Source organism: Condylura cristata, unplaced genomic scaffold (genome assembly GCF_000260355.1).
Source record: "Condylura cristata isolate star-nosed mole 26May11 unplaced genomic scaffold, ConCri1.0 scaffold00028, whole genome shotgun sequence".
In the NCBI taxonomy this organism is placed as follows: domain Eukaryota; kingdom Metazoa; phylum Chordata; class Mammalia; order Eulipotyphla; family Talpidae; genus Condylura; species Condylura cristata.
The window spans coordinates 12,002,156-12,019,463 of record NW_004567129.1 but is presented as its reverse complement, the minus strand read 5'-3'; the positions used below and the strand labels follow the sequence as shown (position 1 = coordinate 12,019,463).

The following is a 17,308-nucleotide window of genomic DNA, read 5'->3' as shown; positions in this document are numbered from 1 at the left end:
TACTTCGGCTCTCTGCCTGTTCTGTTCCCCGCTCTGTCTCTGGTGAAGCCTCTCACCGCCCCTGAGCCTCTGGTCTGTACCCCAGCTCTGTATGCACAAATAAATAAATCTTTAAAAAAAAAAAAACCACAATGAGATAGCATCTCGCACCAGTGAGAATAGCACATATTAAAACAACTAGCAACAAGTAATGTTGGCAAGGATGTGGAGAAAAAGGAACTCTCCTGCACTGCTAGTAGGAATGCAAGCTGATATAACCACTATGCAAAGCTGCTTGGAAGTTTCTCAAAAGGCTAAAAATAGAGCTTCCATATGACCCAGCAATTCCACTCCTAGGTATCTACCCAAAGGACACAAAAACATTGACTTAAAAGGACACCTGCACCCCTATGTTTATTGTTGCACTATTTACAATAGGGAAGATATGGAATCAACTCAAATGTCCAAAAACAGATGACTGGGTTACAAAGAGGTGGTACATATACATGTGAAATAATACTCAGCAATCAAAAAGGATAAACTCATGCCTTTTGCAGCAACATGAATGGAGATGGAAGGGATCACGTTTAGTGAAATAAGCCAGAAAGAAAAAAGAAAAATACCAGATGGTTTCACTCATAGCAGGAGCATAAGGGATGGGGGTAGGGAGCGGAGGGAGAGAGAAACAAATGTAATAGAGTAAAAATGAAAACAATGAACAACTATAAACCAGAGACATTTTATGGGGGTAGGAAGGGAAAGGGATCAGAACTGGGGTGGGAAGAGTACACTGGACTATGGTAATGGCACATGGGCGAATTGGTGGTGGGAAGCCCATTACAACTGAGATGAAAAAATGAACAAAATGAAAAATGATGTAAAAAATATTAAAAAAAAAAGGAAAATACATTGGAGAAAGGAAAACCTCTTCAATAAATAGCATTGGCAAAATCACAGTCACGTGCAAAAGAATAAAACGAGAACACTATCTTATACCTTACAAAAAAGCAACTCAAAATGGATTAAGGTTTAGATGTAAGATCTCAAATCATAAAGGGCACAAAAGAAAACATAGGCAAAACATGCCACAATATAGGCTTCAGAGATGTCTTTGTGGATTCGTCTCCAATAACAAGAAAAACAAATGGTACTGAATCAAACTAAAAAACTTATGAGAGCAAAAGAAACTGTCCCTAAAGCCAAAAGACACTCAATTGAATGGGAAAATATATTTGCACGTCACATTTAACAACAAGCTGATAACTAATATCTACAAAGAGCTCATACAACTGAACAAAAAGAAAACAAATAACCTGACCAAAAATGGGCAGAAAAGCTAAATAAACTTGGATGGTCAGCCAAGGCACATGAAAAAATACTCATCATCACTTTTTTATGAGGGAAATGCAAATCAAAACAAAACCACAATATACAACCTTACAACTGTGAGAATGGCCCATGTGAAAAAGACCAGAAACAACAAATACTGATGAGAATGTAGAGAAAAAGGAATCTTTTTACACTATTGGTTGGAATGTAGACTGGTCTAGCCCCTGTGGAAAAATAGTAAGGAGGCTTCTTAAAATATTAAAAATGTGTCTAGCACATGACCCAGCAATTCCACTTTTTGGTATCTACCTGAATATTAATTTGAAGGGAAATAAATACTGCTATATTCATTACATCACTATTTAAAACTGCCAAGGCATGGAAACAACCTAAATACCCCCAAAACAGATGAGTATATTGTGAAGATATGGTATACACATTCAACAGAATATTATTCAGCTATTAAAAAGATAAACTCTTGCCATTTGCAATAACATGAATGAAAGTAGAAGGAATTTTATTAAGTGAATTAAGTTAGAAGAAAGATATAAATACTAGATGGTGTTACTTGTATGCAGAATATAAACAAACCAAACAAAGGGTTAGATAAAGCCGAACTAATGACAAACCCTAGAAATCTGACTAGAACTGTGTCTGGAGTGGGAGGGGGCACAACGAACTATTCTGGTGGTCACTAGGCACTTACGTGGTGGGGGTGGTGTAGTAACAACACCCAAAGGGAGAGATCCTATTTCTAAAATACAAACAATGTTGCAAACCAATGTAACCTCAATTAAATAAAAAAAATAAACATTTCATTCCAAGCCTTATGTACTAGCAAAACAAATTATAGGACTTTTCACAGTGATAGAAAAAGGAAGAAAGTCATATTCACCAATCCCTTTGTGAGGGTCAGGAGGACAGGAAACAAACTTCAGCACTTCTGCTCGTTTTTCTCTCAGACCCCAGCGATAGAGGATTTCACCATAGCATTTCTTAAAGTCATCAAATTGCTGGGTGTTGGCAGGGTCCAGAAGTCTAAATGAAATTCCAAAAGATTTCCTGTTAGTTCCCTTAAGAAAAAATGACCTACATACCAGATGGCACTTAGTATATTTGTCTTGAAGCAAAAGTCCTTAATTTGGAGAACCTAAGTGTTATAAAAGTGCTGTAGGACCTGGGGAGATCAAGGTTATTACCTTTTATTTTTATCATGCAGGTCACGTTCTCGCTCACGAGGATCATTATAGGTCAGACTCCCAAAGCGGATTTCCTCTGGTGAAGACTCTCCCCAAGGTGAAGATATATGTTCTGTTTCTCTTCCCGCTGTAGAAAATGAAATGAGAAGGGGAAATGGGAACTTTCAGAGAAGAGACAGGAACATCTTAAAACTCTTAACAATCCAGTGTGTGTCCAATTTATTTTCTGGAAGAAAATAGGCTAGGTTGAAGACCCTAGTAATAAAAATAAACAGAACTGCTTCCTTGCCTTAACTTTTTGTATAGGTATTTATTAAAGTGACTTGCCAATAACTACACACATAATGACTACTAGTGATACAGTAGAATATTAATTAGTCATTACTTAAAAAGACATTTTAAATAACATGAGACTGTTCATGACAACATTAAAAATAGAGCATAAAATCAGAAATATTTAGAATATCCTTACCCACTAGCACAAAGATTGGAAGAAAATGATCAGAACATTAGTAGATGTCATTTCTAGGTGGGAGGAGCCTTAACTTTCTTCTCTAATATTTTTGCTTGTTTTTGTTACTAGGCATGCATTTTTATTTTTTTTAAATAAACATTTATTTATTTATTCACACAGAACTGGGATACAGGCCTGAGATGCAGAGGGTGAGAGACAGAGTGGGGAGCAGAACAGGCAGATCAACAAAGTACACTGCTGAGGGGAGTAGCGGGCGGGTCAGGAGAGGTCTGCCACGCCATGTGGTCACCTCCGGGGCAGGCAGGAATAGAACTCATGCAGAAGTGGCTTTAGCTTCTTAGTGCTGTGCTTTAACCCGCTGCACACCAGGGAGGGCCGGCGCATTACTTTTATATTCAAGATTAAGCATTTCCAGTGGTGACAATCTCCATAGAACATGACTCTTGTAAAGGTTCTCCTTTATCTTCAGGAAAAGAAAACACTTCATGGATGTGAAATGCTATAATATCACCACCATGTTTGGCTATACACAAACTATGGTTTTATGGATTAGCTGCTCCACTGTCTTCTACCAGTCTAAAGGAGGAAAAGCAAGGTACACAGAAGGATGCTTCTTCAGATGCAAGTAACACTAAAAGCATCCCAAATTAATATGAATGGGAAACCATCCAGATAAACATAATTTGGATACAAAAAACAATTAAAAGAAAATTAAGATGATTTTTAAAAGAAAATGTAAAAATTCAGAAAACACAAATATACCTATTCATTAAACAGACACTATGGCCATGTGGAGTCAGGTTCAGTCTTATTTCTCTACACTGAAAGTAGTACATGGAAAGAAACAGATGATTGTGTGAGGGGAGTGTGAAGGAGAAAGGTTATGGGTTAGGTTTTAGTGGTGAACAGTGGGGATTCCTACTGTCAAGTTTTCAAGATTGTGAAATAAAAAGAAACCCAGCAAGGCATGAAGGCCTTTCAGAATCTGACCTGTTCAAAAATCAAAGTCCAGCTGTGCTGGCTGTAGCATTCCCATGATACTAAATTCAAGAGTACTGAGAACCAAGAAAAGTATGGAGAACTGTCATGGACTAAAGATTGTACTAGAGACTCAGCCTTGGGTAAGTCAGTTCCATACTAACCTATGTTCCAGCCACCGCTGTTGAGCCCTGGGTCTGACATGCTGGAACAGGAACCAGAGGAAGTAAAGCTAGGCTGCAGAACAGACAAGAATAGCATCAGAAAGTTTACCATTAGGAAAAATCAGACATGAGCCAAAAAAGCAGAAGCTTACATATCGACTGTGGGACACCACAAGGTTGGATGATCGGCTGGGGAAGGGCCCAAAGGGATTTGGGACTCCCTGAGGCCTAGACTGGGCTTCAAATACACTGCAGAGCATAGCCAATGTTTGGACATCCCGGAGTCGGCAGTAATGAGCCAACCTGAAAAAGAAGATCAGGATAAAGAAAAGTCAAGAGAACAGATAGAAGAAGGGGAACCTTCACAACTGGCATGGGCCAGAGGGCCTGGGTCAGAGACTTCTCCAAGAACTAAGCAGACTAAATTACCATCCAAGTGCTATGCATGATCTACACTTGATCTCAGTCTCCTCACTTCCAAGGAAAAAGGACAATGCTTTCTGGGAGATCCTACATACTTTACTCATAGAACGCAAGCTGTGTGAAAGCCCTTTGGGAATCTTACACTACCACTGTAGAGTGAGCAGGTAACAGATTCTGGACATTAGCTATTAAATAAGAAGGAATATTTTTACTTTTAGGTATTCATTTCCCTTTTCCTCTTCTCAGGACTAGGCCACAATGTGACACAGGGATCAGAGGGATTTTGCCTTTGTGACAGATAATATCAATGCTTTCTTCCAAGCAATGTCTTTTTTAAAATGTTTTCATGCTCACTGTCTTAGTGGAGCCTTATGTGAAGCTGTTAGAACAAGCATTGTTCCCTCTGTTACCATGAAGTGTAAGCATATGTCACAAGAGGTAAAATAAACCTCCACTACTCTACATCAGTACCAGGGCCTTATTGTGGAGATATGGGTGGTTCTGTCTGCTTGATAAATCATTTTGCATATTATATTCTAGTAGGCATATTTCAGTGCAATAACTCAAACCCAAATTTAATGTTTTCATAAAATACTAACAGGATGAAAGTACCAAAGCCTTTGGAAAACATGAAAATCAACACACAACTCTCTAATCTGCTCTTAGGGGCCAGATTCTAAAGCATCCAAACAAATCTGCCATTCTCAAGAGCTCAAACTCCTCTGTTCACACTAATATGATTTATGGACTAAGCATAAATCTCTAAGGACACTAAATCTTCAAATCCTTTTATAAATAAATATTATAGAGTTTCTTCTGCTTTAAGAAGTCAGTTCTACATGGAAGTATAAAGGTCTCACTTCTTCCTCTCATTCCTCAGACCTCTGTGTTTTTCTCTTAGACAATAACATTGAAAGTGTTAATAGACCTAAAATTTACATCACTCCTTTTCCTCACTTTTAGCTCTCAAAACCTACAGGGACTCCAGCAGCTGTCGTCCAAATGGATGTCGAGCCCAGGGTGTTTCCAAATCTGGGTCAGACTTTGGACCAAGGCACAGATCTGTGGCTACAGTAGCCAGCGACCAAACCTGGACAGATCAAAGAGAAACAGTAACTCAGACTGGTGAGTACAGGAACCAGAACCATGAAGGAATCACAATTCACCAAACTCAGCCTAGAGTCTTGCTGCAAAAGCTTACTGAAATGCAGAGTTGCAGGCCCCACTGTAGATCTGCTGAATCAGAATCTGTATTTTAACAAACATCACAGGAGATTTATTCACACTGTCATGTTTGAGAAATACTGGATTAAACATTTTTCTTAGGGAAACGTAAAATAAATGGTATCAAGCAATCACTTCAATGAGTTGTCTGTTTAACCACTAATTCATGTGACTTTTTCTGCTGCTTCACTAGGGAATTGACAGATTTAAGACCTGCCTTTTGTGGTCCCAATAGTAAAAAAAATTTTGTCACCTTCTTTACAAAAGTCTTTATAGTATACTCTTTGAGTTAAAAAAAATAGGATAAGACAAAAAATACTTGGTTTTCTTTTTGTTCACACCAAATATGAGGATTATCTCCAAATCTGAAATTTCAAGGTGTTATTAGACTTTTTAAGCAAAAAGCTAATGTCCATCACGGATTTATTAATTTTGAGAGTTAGAACATCCTAAATATGTCATTCCATCAAAAAGTCCCCAACAATGGGCCCTCCCTGGTGGCGCAGCGGGTTAAAGCACAGCACTGAGAATCTAGAGCCGCTTCTGCATGAGTTTGATTCCCACCTGCCCTGTAGGTGGCCACATGGCGTGGCAGACCTCTCCTGACCCGCCCGCTGCTCCCCTCAGCAGTGTACTTTGTCAATCTGCCTGTTCTTTTCCCCACTCTGTCTCTGGTGAAGCCTCTCACCGCCCCTGGGCCTCTGGCATGCACCCCAGTTCTGTATGCACAAATAAATAAATAAATCTTAAAAAAAAAAAAAAGTCCCCAACAATCCACCCTCCATACCTTTAAATATGGATTCTACATTTGGAAAATGTTGCTTAATAGCCACACATCATTGTCTGCCCACTAAGTGGAAAACATAATACTAGATACTCTATGAGAAACATGAAGGAAGAAGATACAAATTTTGAATCAAGGAGTGAATAATTTAAGAAAAAGGATAAGCAAATAAAAATACTGAGAAACGTTAAGTGTGTATATATATATGTATATATAATCAATATACACACACACATATATAATCAATCAAATTATACTGTAAACAATCCTCAAGTATGGGTTAAAATGAGAAACAACTTGAGGTTTAAATTCATCTCTGTAATCAATGACCCACTTGAATAGTCAAGAAAAAAAATTGATGGGGCTTTGCTTTCTGAGGTAGCAAAGAATGTTTTTCTGAGTTAGCAAAGAATGTTTTCATCCTAGCTGATGACTTAGGCCAGTTAACACCACGTAGAATACACACTTAAGTGCCTTGAACAGAAGTGCTGACACTTAGGTTTATTTCTGCAGCTCTTTGCAAAAATAGTACACATAACATCTTCGACACGGGCATAAAGAGGAATATGATCATACCTGTTCATGCCAGATATGTAGTACCATCCCACCAAAGATGGGAACTTCAAGAACAGCAGCAATAATTGTGCCATATCTTGGGTATATGCCATCTATCAGGTACAGATGTGAAAATTTTATATCTATATAAATAAGAACTTAGAAGTACTGTTCTTATTTTATGACCAAGGAAACAGAAGTATAGGAAGATTGGGTGGGTAGCTGCCTTGACTCATTCAACAAAAAAGTGATGGAGCCCAGATTTAAAATGGTCTGAACCCATGGGGAGGTTCACTGCACTTCATTCACAGAGCCTGACCTTCCAAATCAACTCTGCCAGAAAAATACTGGAAACTTAAAAACAAAATGAAATAGAAAACCACATTAGGAAATAATTTTTCCTCTCAAAATGTTTTCAAAACATGAGCCTTGTCTCTGCATTAAGATTGCATTTACTAGTCTTCTTACCAACCCTATAAAGTAATAATTTTTATGGTTCTATTTTACAAATATAGAGGCTGAGAGAATCTGAAATAATTTGCTAATTGGCACCAATAGGGAGCCCAGTTGGATCTATACCTCTCTTTATAAGTTCTACATTGTTTCTACTATTTCTTGTCTTCTTAAGATTTTAAGTGGTTTATCATTATAGAAATAGATTCAATTCATGACTTTAAATTTTACCTTAAAAAGTCTGTGGGGAAAAAAAAAATCTGTGGGCCCTCCCTGATGGCGCAGTAGGTTAATGCACAGCACTAAGAAGCTAAAGCCACTTTAGCATGAGTTCGATCCCCGCCCTGGAGGTGACCCACATGGTGCGGCAGACCTCTCCCGACCTGCCCACTGCTCCCCTCAGCAGTGTACTTCGTCAGTTGGCCTGTTCTGCTCCCCACTCTGTCTCTGGTGAATCCTCTCACAGCCCCTGCACCTCTGGCCTGTACTCCAGTTCTATATGCATAAATAAATAAATCTTTTAAAATAAAAGTCTGAGGCAGGGTCTGCTGGGTACAAGGGGTTAAGTCTTAGCACTATCAAGCTATCGCCAGCCACTGCATGATAGATCTCTCCTATCTCACCCACTGTTCTCCTTGGCAGTGCAGTTGAGTAGATCATGTTTGTTCTGTTCCCACTCTGTTTCTGGTAGATCCTCTCACCCCCTGTACCTCTGGCCTTTACCCTAGTTCTTGTGTGCATAAATTAATTTTAAAAATCTGGGGCAGAAACTTGACAGTGTTTATTAGAAAGCAATGGAAATTATAGAGATTTTTAAAAATTAAGGGATGACCTTTGCTTTGGGTCATCTGTAGGAATATAAAGGAACAAAAACTGGTAAAATAATAGCTAGGTATTTCCATTAGTCAATCTAACACACTAAGAGTAGAAGGTACACAGAGATATGAGAGTAAGTAGTGGTAGTCTAGGACTGAAGAGGAAATTTAGAGATAACAGCTAAGGGATGTGGGTTATCTGTTGGGGTAATGGAATTATTCTAAAATTTCCTGTAGTGATGGTTGTAAAGCTCCATGTAGTGACTACACGAAAAGTCATTAAATGGTACATCTTAAAAGGTTGAGTGGCATAGTACATGGATTACTATCGCATTTACCAAAGTGTCCCATGGTGTTGCCATCCTGGTACCCTGCTTTGCCAAGTAACCTCACACTGCCATTAGCTCCTTGTGTAAACACATGCCTGATATAACAACCCCTAGAGTCAAAAAGTGAATCTAATTTCCTGATAGACTTTTCTAGCTCTTGTTTCTGCTCTGCTGCCCAGGGTCCTTCCCCTGGGCCCCTCTCTTATTTTCAGACTACTCAAACAGAGCGTAATAAAACTGATTTTGAATTGACTAGTCCAGCCTTGGCCTGAGAACCCCACAGTCTGCACCCCCAGCTCCTGACCTGTGCCCAGATCCTGTCTTCCTCTCTACCTGTAGCCTGTACTTAGCCACCCATGTGGCCCCTCCTTCCGGACGAGCAAGTAATGGGCGTCTCTGTAGCAACTCCCCTGTGGTCTTTTGCTGAAGCACAGCTCATCAGCTGACATTTCGGACCTCCACTTAGCAAATGTTAATTCAATGAAGTCAAAACAATTATATCTCAGTACAGCTGTCGTTTTAATACAGTGATGTGTCCTTGCCAAACTGAAGGGAAGTTAGGTTTTTGTAAGATTATATCATGATTTAGAAGTGAATATGCTCCCGGGTAAAGAAACACTTTAGTATTGATAGATAAACCTATACAAAATGAAGCTTTTTTAAAAGTGAAAACAAAACAGAACTGAGAGTGCAAATGGCAAGGATACAGACAACCAAATTTAGGTGTGTAAACTGAGGTCCTAGAATAGATATGATTTAAAAAATAAACCACAGTAAATGCTTTGGGACATTTTCAATTAAGTACTAGTAGGAAAAACATCCACAGGATTCTGAAAGCTGCTCTAGTCCTTGAGTTTGGCCAGAAAATGGGGGCAGAATTACAGAAGAGGAGGCACACTGTGAAATGTCACTAAGCCACAACTATAAAATAACCTGTTCAAAAAAAAAAAAATCCAGATCTCCAGCAAAAAGAATGGACAATACCTGGACAAGATCCTTCCTTCCAACAAGCAAGGCAGAAGTTGCATTCTTCTGACACGTTTCTTGAATATCATTCACATTCAATCTTAAGTTTAAAAGAAAATAAAGAAGTTTCATTTTAGTCTGACTTCCTAATCAATGACTTCCACTTTAACAAACAGATTAAAAATTGCTTCTGGCTGCCATGTGTAATGTGTTATTCCTGCTGGCTTTAAGCGTCCTTCCAGGTAACTCAGAGAAAAAGCTTAAGTAGGGCTATGTTGGGCAATGGACCACGCCTGGGAAGGATGCAATCACTCACCACTGAGTCAGGAGGAGATGGAGACCCAAGGAACAGTGATTTGTCAACCAGTTTTCCTTTGGAGTTCCCAAGGCTTGGGAATCGAATTAAAATAAATTTAAAGATGTGCAAAACTAGAGCTTCCATTACAAAGAGTAATATGCTGAGGAGCCACAGGCAAGCCTAGGGGGCTGTCATTCACCTCCCCATACTCTCAGCCAGAGTGCTTCTGCTTATCTGTTTTACTTATGAGGTGTGAAAAGCAAAATTCAGACTGTTCCCAAGATTTCTGCCCCCTGCTCCATGAATCTTGTATAAACTTTTCCTTTTACATACTTGGGCAAGGTCAGTAAATACTGATGAGTTATGTATGACTCCTATGATTAGGTTCTTTGTGAGTCAACTGAATTGGTCAACAGGGAGATTTTCCTGGGTTGCCTGACCTAAACAGGTGAGGCCTTAGGAAGCAGGTAAGGTGTCAGTAAGACAGACTGCAAGTCTCCAAGATAATGGAATTTTCTATAGTTGCAAGGGACTGAACTATGCTAACAACCTGAAAGAAACAAACCTTAAGCAAGCATGAGATGATACTACTGCCCATGTTAGTGAGACTTGAGGCTAACCCCAAGGCAGACCATGGAAATGGTGAGTTAATAAATGCATGTTGTTTTAGGTCACTAAATCAATAGTAATCTGCTATGCAGCTAATTCACTGGGCATCTCCTGAAAACACTTCTGAAGAAAAGGTTTTATAATCATGACTAAGGGATGAGATGGCATACATGAGAGCCTGAGCTTACATGTAGAGTTCTCCTAGCGACTTGTGAACAGGAAGAAGGCATGCGATGTCCTGGATGATGACCTTTCCCGCAGCCTTGATTGGTCGATTGCCAGAGTCCGATCCCTCGCGCTTACTTTTCCATCTCCTTGATTTCTGGGGGAGATGAGAAAATATAAGTAATGGGAACTGATGAACGCAAACCTGCAGTTGCAGAGCACATCAGGTTGGGTCACTGGTAATTTGCAGAGACTTTGCTACATCATACCCACAATTACATGAATCAGCATCTGTAGGAAATAAAAAGATGACAAAGGGTATTGAGTTCTTGGTCCAAAATCCTAATAGGAAAATAAGCACCTACTACAGGGTTATCTACATTCTGCAGGTGCTCAAAAATAGTACCTTGAAGCCAGAATTTAAAAAAAATAAAGGGAGAAAGAACAGCAGGTAAAAAAGTTAGTAAAGACTACAAAAATGTGGGAGAAGAGCAACTTTTAAGGTTGGGTTCAGTCCCAAGTTCAAAGTTCTTGCTTGAAACTAATTAGTATTTTTCTCTTCTCAAACAGTCTTAATAAAATTTGTTGAAAATTTAATTCAGACACAGCAGTGTGGGCTCTGCAAATCTTAACCTACGGTAAGCAGACAGACATCTAGCAACTCAAGAATTACTCTGCTTTTCCTCATAGACCTGAATGATTTCTGGAAGTGATCATTTTAGAATGTCAATAACACTTGAGCAGAAGCTGAGGAATGAGCTTGGGAAATCTGAGCAATTACCCGATTTCCCCAGACAGAGTCTTATCTACAAACGGGTACAGAGGAGCTCATATGTGGGAAAGGGAAGAAGATGTCCTGGAAAAGGAGAACGTGTAGTGGGTAGCCCACTGGTATGTCTGGTATGTTTCAAAGGATAACCAGTCACAGACTAGTGTTCTTTTTCATTTTATTGTCAGAAGTTAAAAAAGGGGGAAACCAAAGTAATTCAACTAGGAGGGAAGTGACATATTTATTAACAGACGAATTATGAAAGGCCTACAATTCTGAGTCAGAAGACGCTGGCTTCGTGGGCCCATGACATGAATTGGCTCAGTGTGATCCTGCACTAGCTACTTACTTGCTGTGAATTTAGTCTCACATTGTTCACTGTAAACTGTGGCTCACGCTGAGTACTGTTGTTCCATTCTCGCAAGGTTAACAAGAGTTCACTTAAAAGGTGAGTGTGTGCACCATGTAAACTGAAAGGTGCGATTTAAAATTTATAATTATTATGAACATAGACAAACTTGCAGGAATTTAGATTAGATCATTATTTAGATCAGTCACCAATAAATTCATTTTCCACAAGTTATACAATTGCTCTTCCATAAATAGTGATTGTCTCTATTGAGGCATTTCTATATTGATGTGCTACCCTATTTGCGCCCCAAAGTGGCCTGATGCACGTAGCTTCCTATGGAAGGATTCAGTGTTATGGAACCCACTAAATTCAGGACAGTTGTAGGATAACTAAAGAAGTTTGGTGAAGTATCTGAATTGCCCATCATCATTTGTAAATATGTTTGCTACACTGTCAATTTGGAACCTTAAACCATTTGATCACAGGAAGCATTTCAGTCACTATTTATCCACACAATGTTATTATTCTGTAATTACATGAGGAAGATTAATAATTGATTATGGGTAGCTCTTCAAATCTCTACTAGCCCTGGCTATTTTCTAAAGAACAGCGTGCATGTTCACAAAAATGAACAGCCTCATGTGGGTTTAAGTAAGGGGAGACTATGTAAAAAGCAAACAACCCATCAGACGGGGCTGGAGCCAGGCAGTGTAAGCAATGAAGAGCGATGTGGTTGCGCACGCACGAGGTACTATGGTGTGACTGGTTTTAGGTAGGGTGATGTGGAGAACATCTACTCAACAGTGTCAAGAACAGCATAATGTGGTTAACTGCAACAGGGAGCATATAAGTGCACAAACTCATTTCATTAATTTTCACCCAGGTTTCCAGGAACTTGTGAGAGAAAATCCTAGGAGAGGACACACCCATAGGTCCCACTTAATAGGTCATCTGAGATGAGATTTAGTGTGGGGGAAATGAAAAGTTCTACCAAAATGATGCCACCTGGAGTGGAGTAAAATATCTGTGTTGGTTGGAAGGTATCTAAAGCACTGTTCCAGAGATGTCTGAAGCAATGTTCCAGAGAGTCACGTGGGCTCCTTCTTACCAAGAAAATGAGCAGCACACGAGCAATGGAGCATTTCACGATAGCCCCACTCAACTGATCAGTGGATAGACAGCGAGGGCTCATGAGGGATGGGGTCTACCAGCTTTCAGACACACTGACACCCAGCAAGATCCCCTGACTCTCTAAGCAGTCCTATGAAATTATATTAACCATGTGCCAAAAGTGGTTCATTTGCAACAGACAAGCTCATTTGAAAATGTTTTTCCCAGCAGGCTTGACAGTTTTTTTCTTTTTCCTGGTTTAAAATAATCTTAAAAGACCCTTCACACCCTTCACACCACAAGTGAGAAGATGAGGGAGATGGAGAATGACTGCTACAGTAGGAGACAGTGTGGGGAACCCAGGTATTTCCTAGAGGCAGTGTGGAATAGAGACTGCATATGGATGGAAGGCCCTTTTGGACCTTTTTGCTGGTGGGGGGTTGGCTGGCAGAGGGGGAGACTGAAAGTGACCATTTGAAAATGTCAAAAATGCTTCAACAGAGTGATCTGGGAATGGATGTGGAAGATCCGAGCAACAACCCATTTCCTCAGAGGCTGGCCTATGACTGGCCATATGTGGAAAATAAGAGATGTCCTGGACACAAGTCCAAGCATACAGACATCTTCCTTAGGATTTAAGACTTGTCTTATTCTTAAAAGCACTGGTGCTGATGTGAACATTTTACTGTGTGAGCCCTGTCAGAGCTTGCGAGGGTGGCTGAAGGAGAGTAGTTGTCTCCACCTTGCAAATGAGGATGAAAGACTTGCTCAAAGCTACAGATGTAAGAGCCAAGATATGAACACAGGCTGCCAGGCAGCTAAGCCCATATCTGTTAACCTGTGTTCAAGTATATAATTTTATAAAGGGAAAAAAAAAAGTGTTGACTTAAGCTAGCTACTGTAAATATGTAAATTGTTTTGTCCATGTTTAGATGACTCCACTTCTGCATGTAAGGAGAACAGTATCTGATCGCAGTGAGGACTATCTGACATACCTTCCTCCACTGTGACTCACTTCAGAGGCGCTTCCTCAGTACACAGGGGTCTGCGTCTCACTCCAGCCGGGGCAATGTGCAGACCAGTGCCAGAGGCAGCTCAAGGTGCTGCCTGGCTTCCCACTCAGACCCAGGCTCAGACCAGCTGCTCTAAGTCAGGCCGGGCGCAAGAGCTTATACCTAGTGTTGCCTCCTTTCCGGAGTTACAGGATTCAGTACATTCAGAAGAAAACTACTTAGAACTTTTCCCCTGTGGGCAGTCCTGGGTCATATGGAGCAATGGAAGCCATCAATAAATACCTGATGAGAATGTAAAGATAGGAGGGTTTGGACGGCCCTCCCTGGTGGCCCAATGCATTAGGATGCAGCACTGCAAGCTGGCCGCATCTACTTCAGTGCAAGTTCAATCTCCGGCCCCAGAGGTGACCACATGGTGAGGCAGACCTCTCCTGACCTGCTCGCTGCTCCCCTCAGCAGTGTACTTGGTCAGTCTGCCTGTTCTGCTCCCTACTCTGTCTCTGGTGAAGCCTCTCACCTCTAGCTTAATTCCAGTTCTGTATAAATAAATAAATTTTTTAAGAGGGTTTGGACAAGTTTTTGCAATTATCCTCCACTAAACTGTAGAAATCGGTCTGTTGCTGGGACTTCCTGGTCAACTTCTTGAAATACCAGGTTCCTGGGTGTTTCTCTGGCTCATCAATACTGATATAAAAGCAGCATTTTATAGAACTCATTAAGTTGCCTTTGAGCCTAGGTGATTCTCAATACAGGCTCGCCCTAGTCATAGCTGCTACCAAGGGTAAACTATAAAAAACAATTATGGGAGAGCAATATTCATTTATTTAATCCAGCAAGGACTTACTGCAGAACATTATCAAAAATCTTTGAGGAGTCACAAAATAATTGTTGGATGGTTTTGCTTTTTTAATATTTGTTGGTTGATAGTTTTTAAATATGAAGTATCTCCTCTCCAACATATAGGGATCAGTCAGTAATCCTGTCTAGTGAATATTCAATTATTATCTGGGACTGAATAAAACCAGGCAGCCTAAATAAGATATACTAAATCTCAAATCAGATGTTGGGGCCTTTAGTCCTTGTTGCACCCTAAATAACATGGACAATTTTTCAGAGTGTTTTTTCCAATCCTTTGGCAATGAAAGGGTTCCATCCACATTTTCCCACGATTTCTTTTTCCCTTAATGCCCTGCAGCCAGTTTCAGGAGTCTCTGATCTGTCAACAGTCAAGAGACAGCATGCAGAGAACAAAGACACACCAGGCTGGGGTGTAGCTAATCTTCCTGCGGTGGAGGTAGGCACTATGGCCAAAAAGCCCCTTTAACCTCCTGCACTGCTCCAGTCCCACTCTGATGGGCTTAAATACAGATACTTTTCTGTGCTGTAAAATCAGTATATCTGGAAGGCCAAAGGCCTCTGCATTTCTCATAGGTCTTCTCAATGCCCCATCAATAGAAAATGCCTCTTCCCCACATACTTCATGAGCAGGTGTAGAGGGAAAAGAGACAAAGCAAGACAGACAAATTATTACATGATGAGCACCAGGAAGCTCCTCTGAACATACCAAGGAGGTGTTCATGAGTGACAGAAAAGAGGACCAGGACGAAAGGAGTGGGGTGGGGTAGGGTAGGGAGGCAGGAAGGGAAGGAGGCACTGGTGCAAATAGCACTGAAAGACAACCAATAGCCAGCTTGCAACTGTACCACCAGTGTTACTGCTACAATAGGAGGCAACATCAAGGCCAAAAAAATGGGGTTAAATGTAAAAACAGCCCAAGAATAAGCCACCAACTGCTTCGCAGCAAACCCGTGAACAATGCATAATCAGCAGAGTGGGCAGTGAGTTAAAGTGAGTTCCTATTTAAACAGCAGTAGGAGCAGAGAATTCTGGAAATTCAGTGGCAATTCAGCAGTAAAGTTGGCCGGGACGGGCTTTTTGAGGAGATAAAAGCCCCTCACGTTAGCAGCTCCTCCTGCAAGGAACTGGCAGCGGTGGTATTTGCTAATCAGGGTTCCCGATTTCAACTGGTTTTTACACTAAAAGGCTAAATTAAGGTCTACTATTGCCTCAGTATTATTTTATACCAAATGAAATTTACATAAATGCCTCAAGACTGCCTGCACAGCCTGAGGTTACCTTGGCACTACTGAAACATGAAGGGGGTGGGAGAGGAAGACAGAAGAAGGGAGATGGCCAATAGGAGTGAGGAAGAAAGAAAGAAAAGGAAGAGGGAACATCCACAAGTGGAGGTTTTATTGCCAACACAAAATTGTAATGGTGAGGAAAAAATATGTTCCAGAAAGTTCTTCAAGTATTAAAAACTAGCTTATGCGTCATGCCAATGAAGCAGATGGGTGCTTCCCTCATTGAACTAAATGAAGACAATAAAAACAAGGATAAATTGTGGAAGTCTCTTGTATCTTCCTCTGCTTCCCCCGCCAAGCCATAGGTAGACTTTTGAAAGTACTATTACACCAGTGGTCCAAGTGAAATCAGGTGAATTAAAGGGTTACAACTGAGGTTCTTTCCAAAAAGCCTGGTTTTTAGCTTCATTTTCAAAGGACTCCATTCATAATACGTAAGGGTCTGTTTTCCCCATTTGAAAGCCCATGACTGAACACGTCAGTGCTTGGTGCCTGACTCCCAAGTGAAAAATTCGCTGTTGCTGGTCCAGAAAACCAGCCAGCCTGAAATTTCAGGTTCCTCAAAGCCAGGCAGGTGGCATTTTATTCTTGGGCCTTTGGCAGAGACAGGATTAGTCAAGGAGAGCATTTGGACAGCACACAGTACCGGGAAGTCGTTAATTGCTTGTATGGACCAACGTCGCCGGGCAGAGCGAGGAGACATCTGTACGTGTAAACGTTACACCCCGGAGGAGGGAAGAAAAACACCAAGAAAATTAAAAGGGAAAATATAGAATATATAAAAGCTTCCTGCACATCTGATGGATTAAAAGACACCATAATACACTGAAAAACTGGGAGTGAAATGTCTAAAAAAATTTTAACCTCAGCACAGCAATATTTGGATTTATCCTTCACTCCTTCCCAGCTGTCTCAATACAGCTTCAGTGTAGTTGCTTTTCACCCTGACACACATTTCAAGACAGAAGGAGGCTGATGTCAGACATTCCCTGGTGGCACAACAGATTTAAAGCACGTCACTATGATGGTACTGCAGCCACTGCAGCACGGAGTTTGATCCCCGGCCAGGGATGTGACCCACATGGCACCGCAGACCTCTCCTGACCTACCCGCTGCTCTCCTCAGCAGTGTATTTCAGTACATCTGCCTATTCCGCTCCCCACTCTATCTTTCCT

The 17,308-nt window shown here is 40.7% G+C and overlaps 1 protein-coding gene across 2 annotated transcripts in view; it reads right to left on the bottom strand.

Annotated features, from left to right (window-relative positions):
- WDR59 (WD repeat domain 59) overlaps nt 1-17,308 on the bottom strand; it is an 80,813-nt gene that overhangs the window by 7,297 nt on the left and 56,208 nt on the right. The window contains exons 19-26 of one of the 2 annotated variants that reach the window (XM_012730749.1): nt 16,780-16,836; nt 10,769-10,902; nt 9,692-9,773; nt 5,525-5,637; nt 4,277-4,427; nt 4,125-4,197; nt 2,508-2,634; nt 2,204-2,346 (exon numbers count right to left, since the gene is read on the bottom strand). In XM_012730749.1, the coding sequence (XP_012586203.1) occupies nt 2,204-2,346; nt 2,508-2,634; nt 4,125-4,197; nt 4,277-4,427; nt 5,525-5,637; nt 9,692-9,773; nt 10,769-10,902; nt 16,780-16,836 (880 nt within the window). The remainder of the gene's footprint in view (nt 1-2,203; nt 2,347-2,507; nt 2,635-4,124; nt 4,198-4,276; nt 4,428-5,524; nt 5,638-9,691; nt 9,774-10,768; nt 10,903-16,779; nt 16,837-17,308) is intronic. The other variant, XM_004690382.2, reaches the window with a different exon arrangement.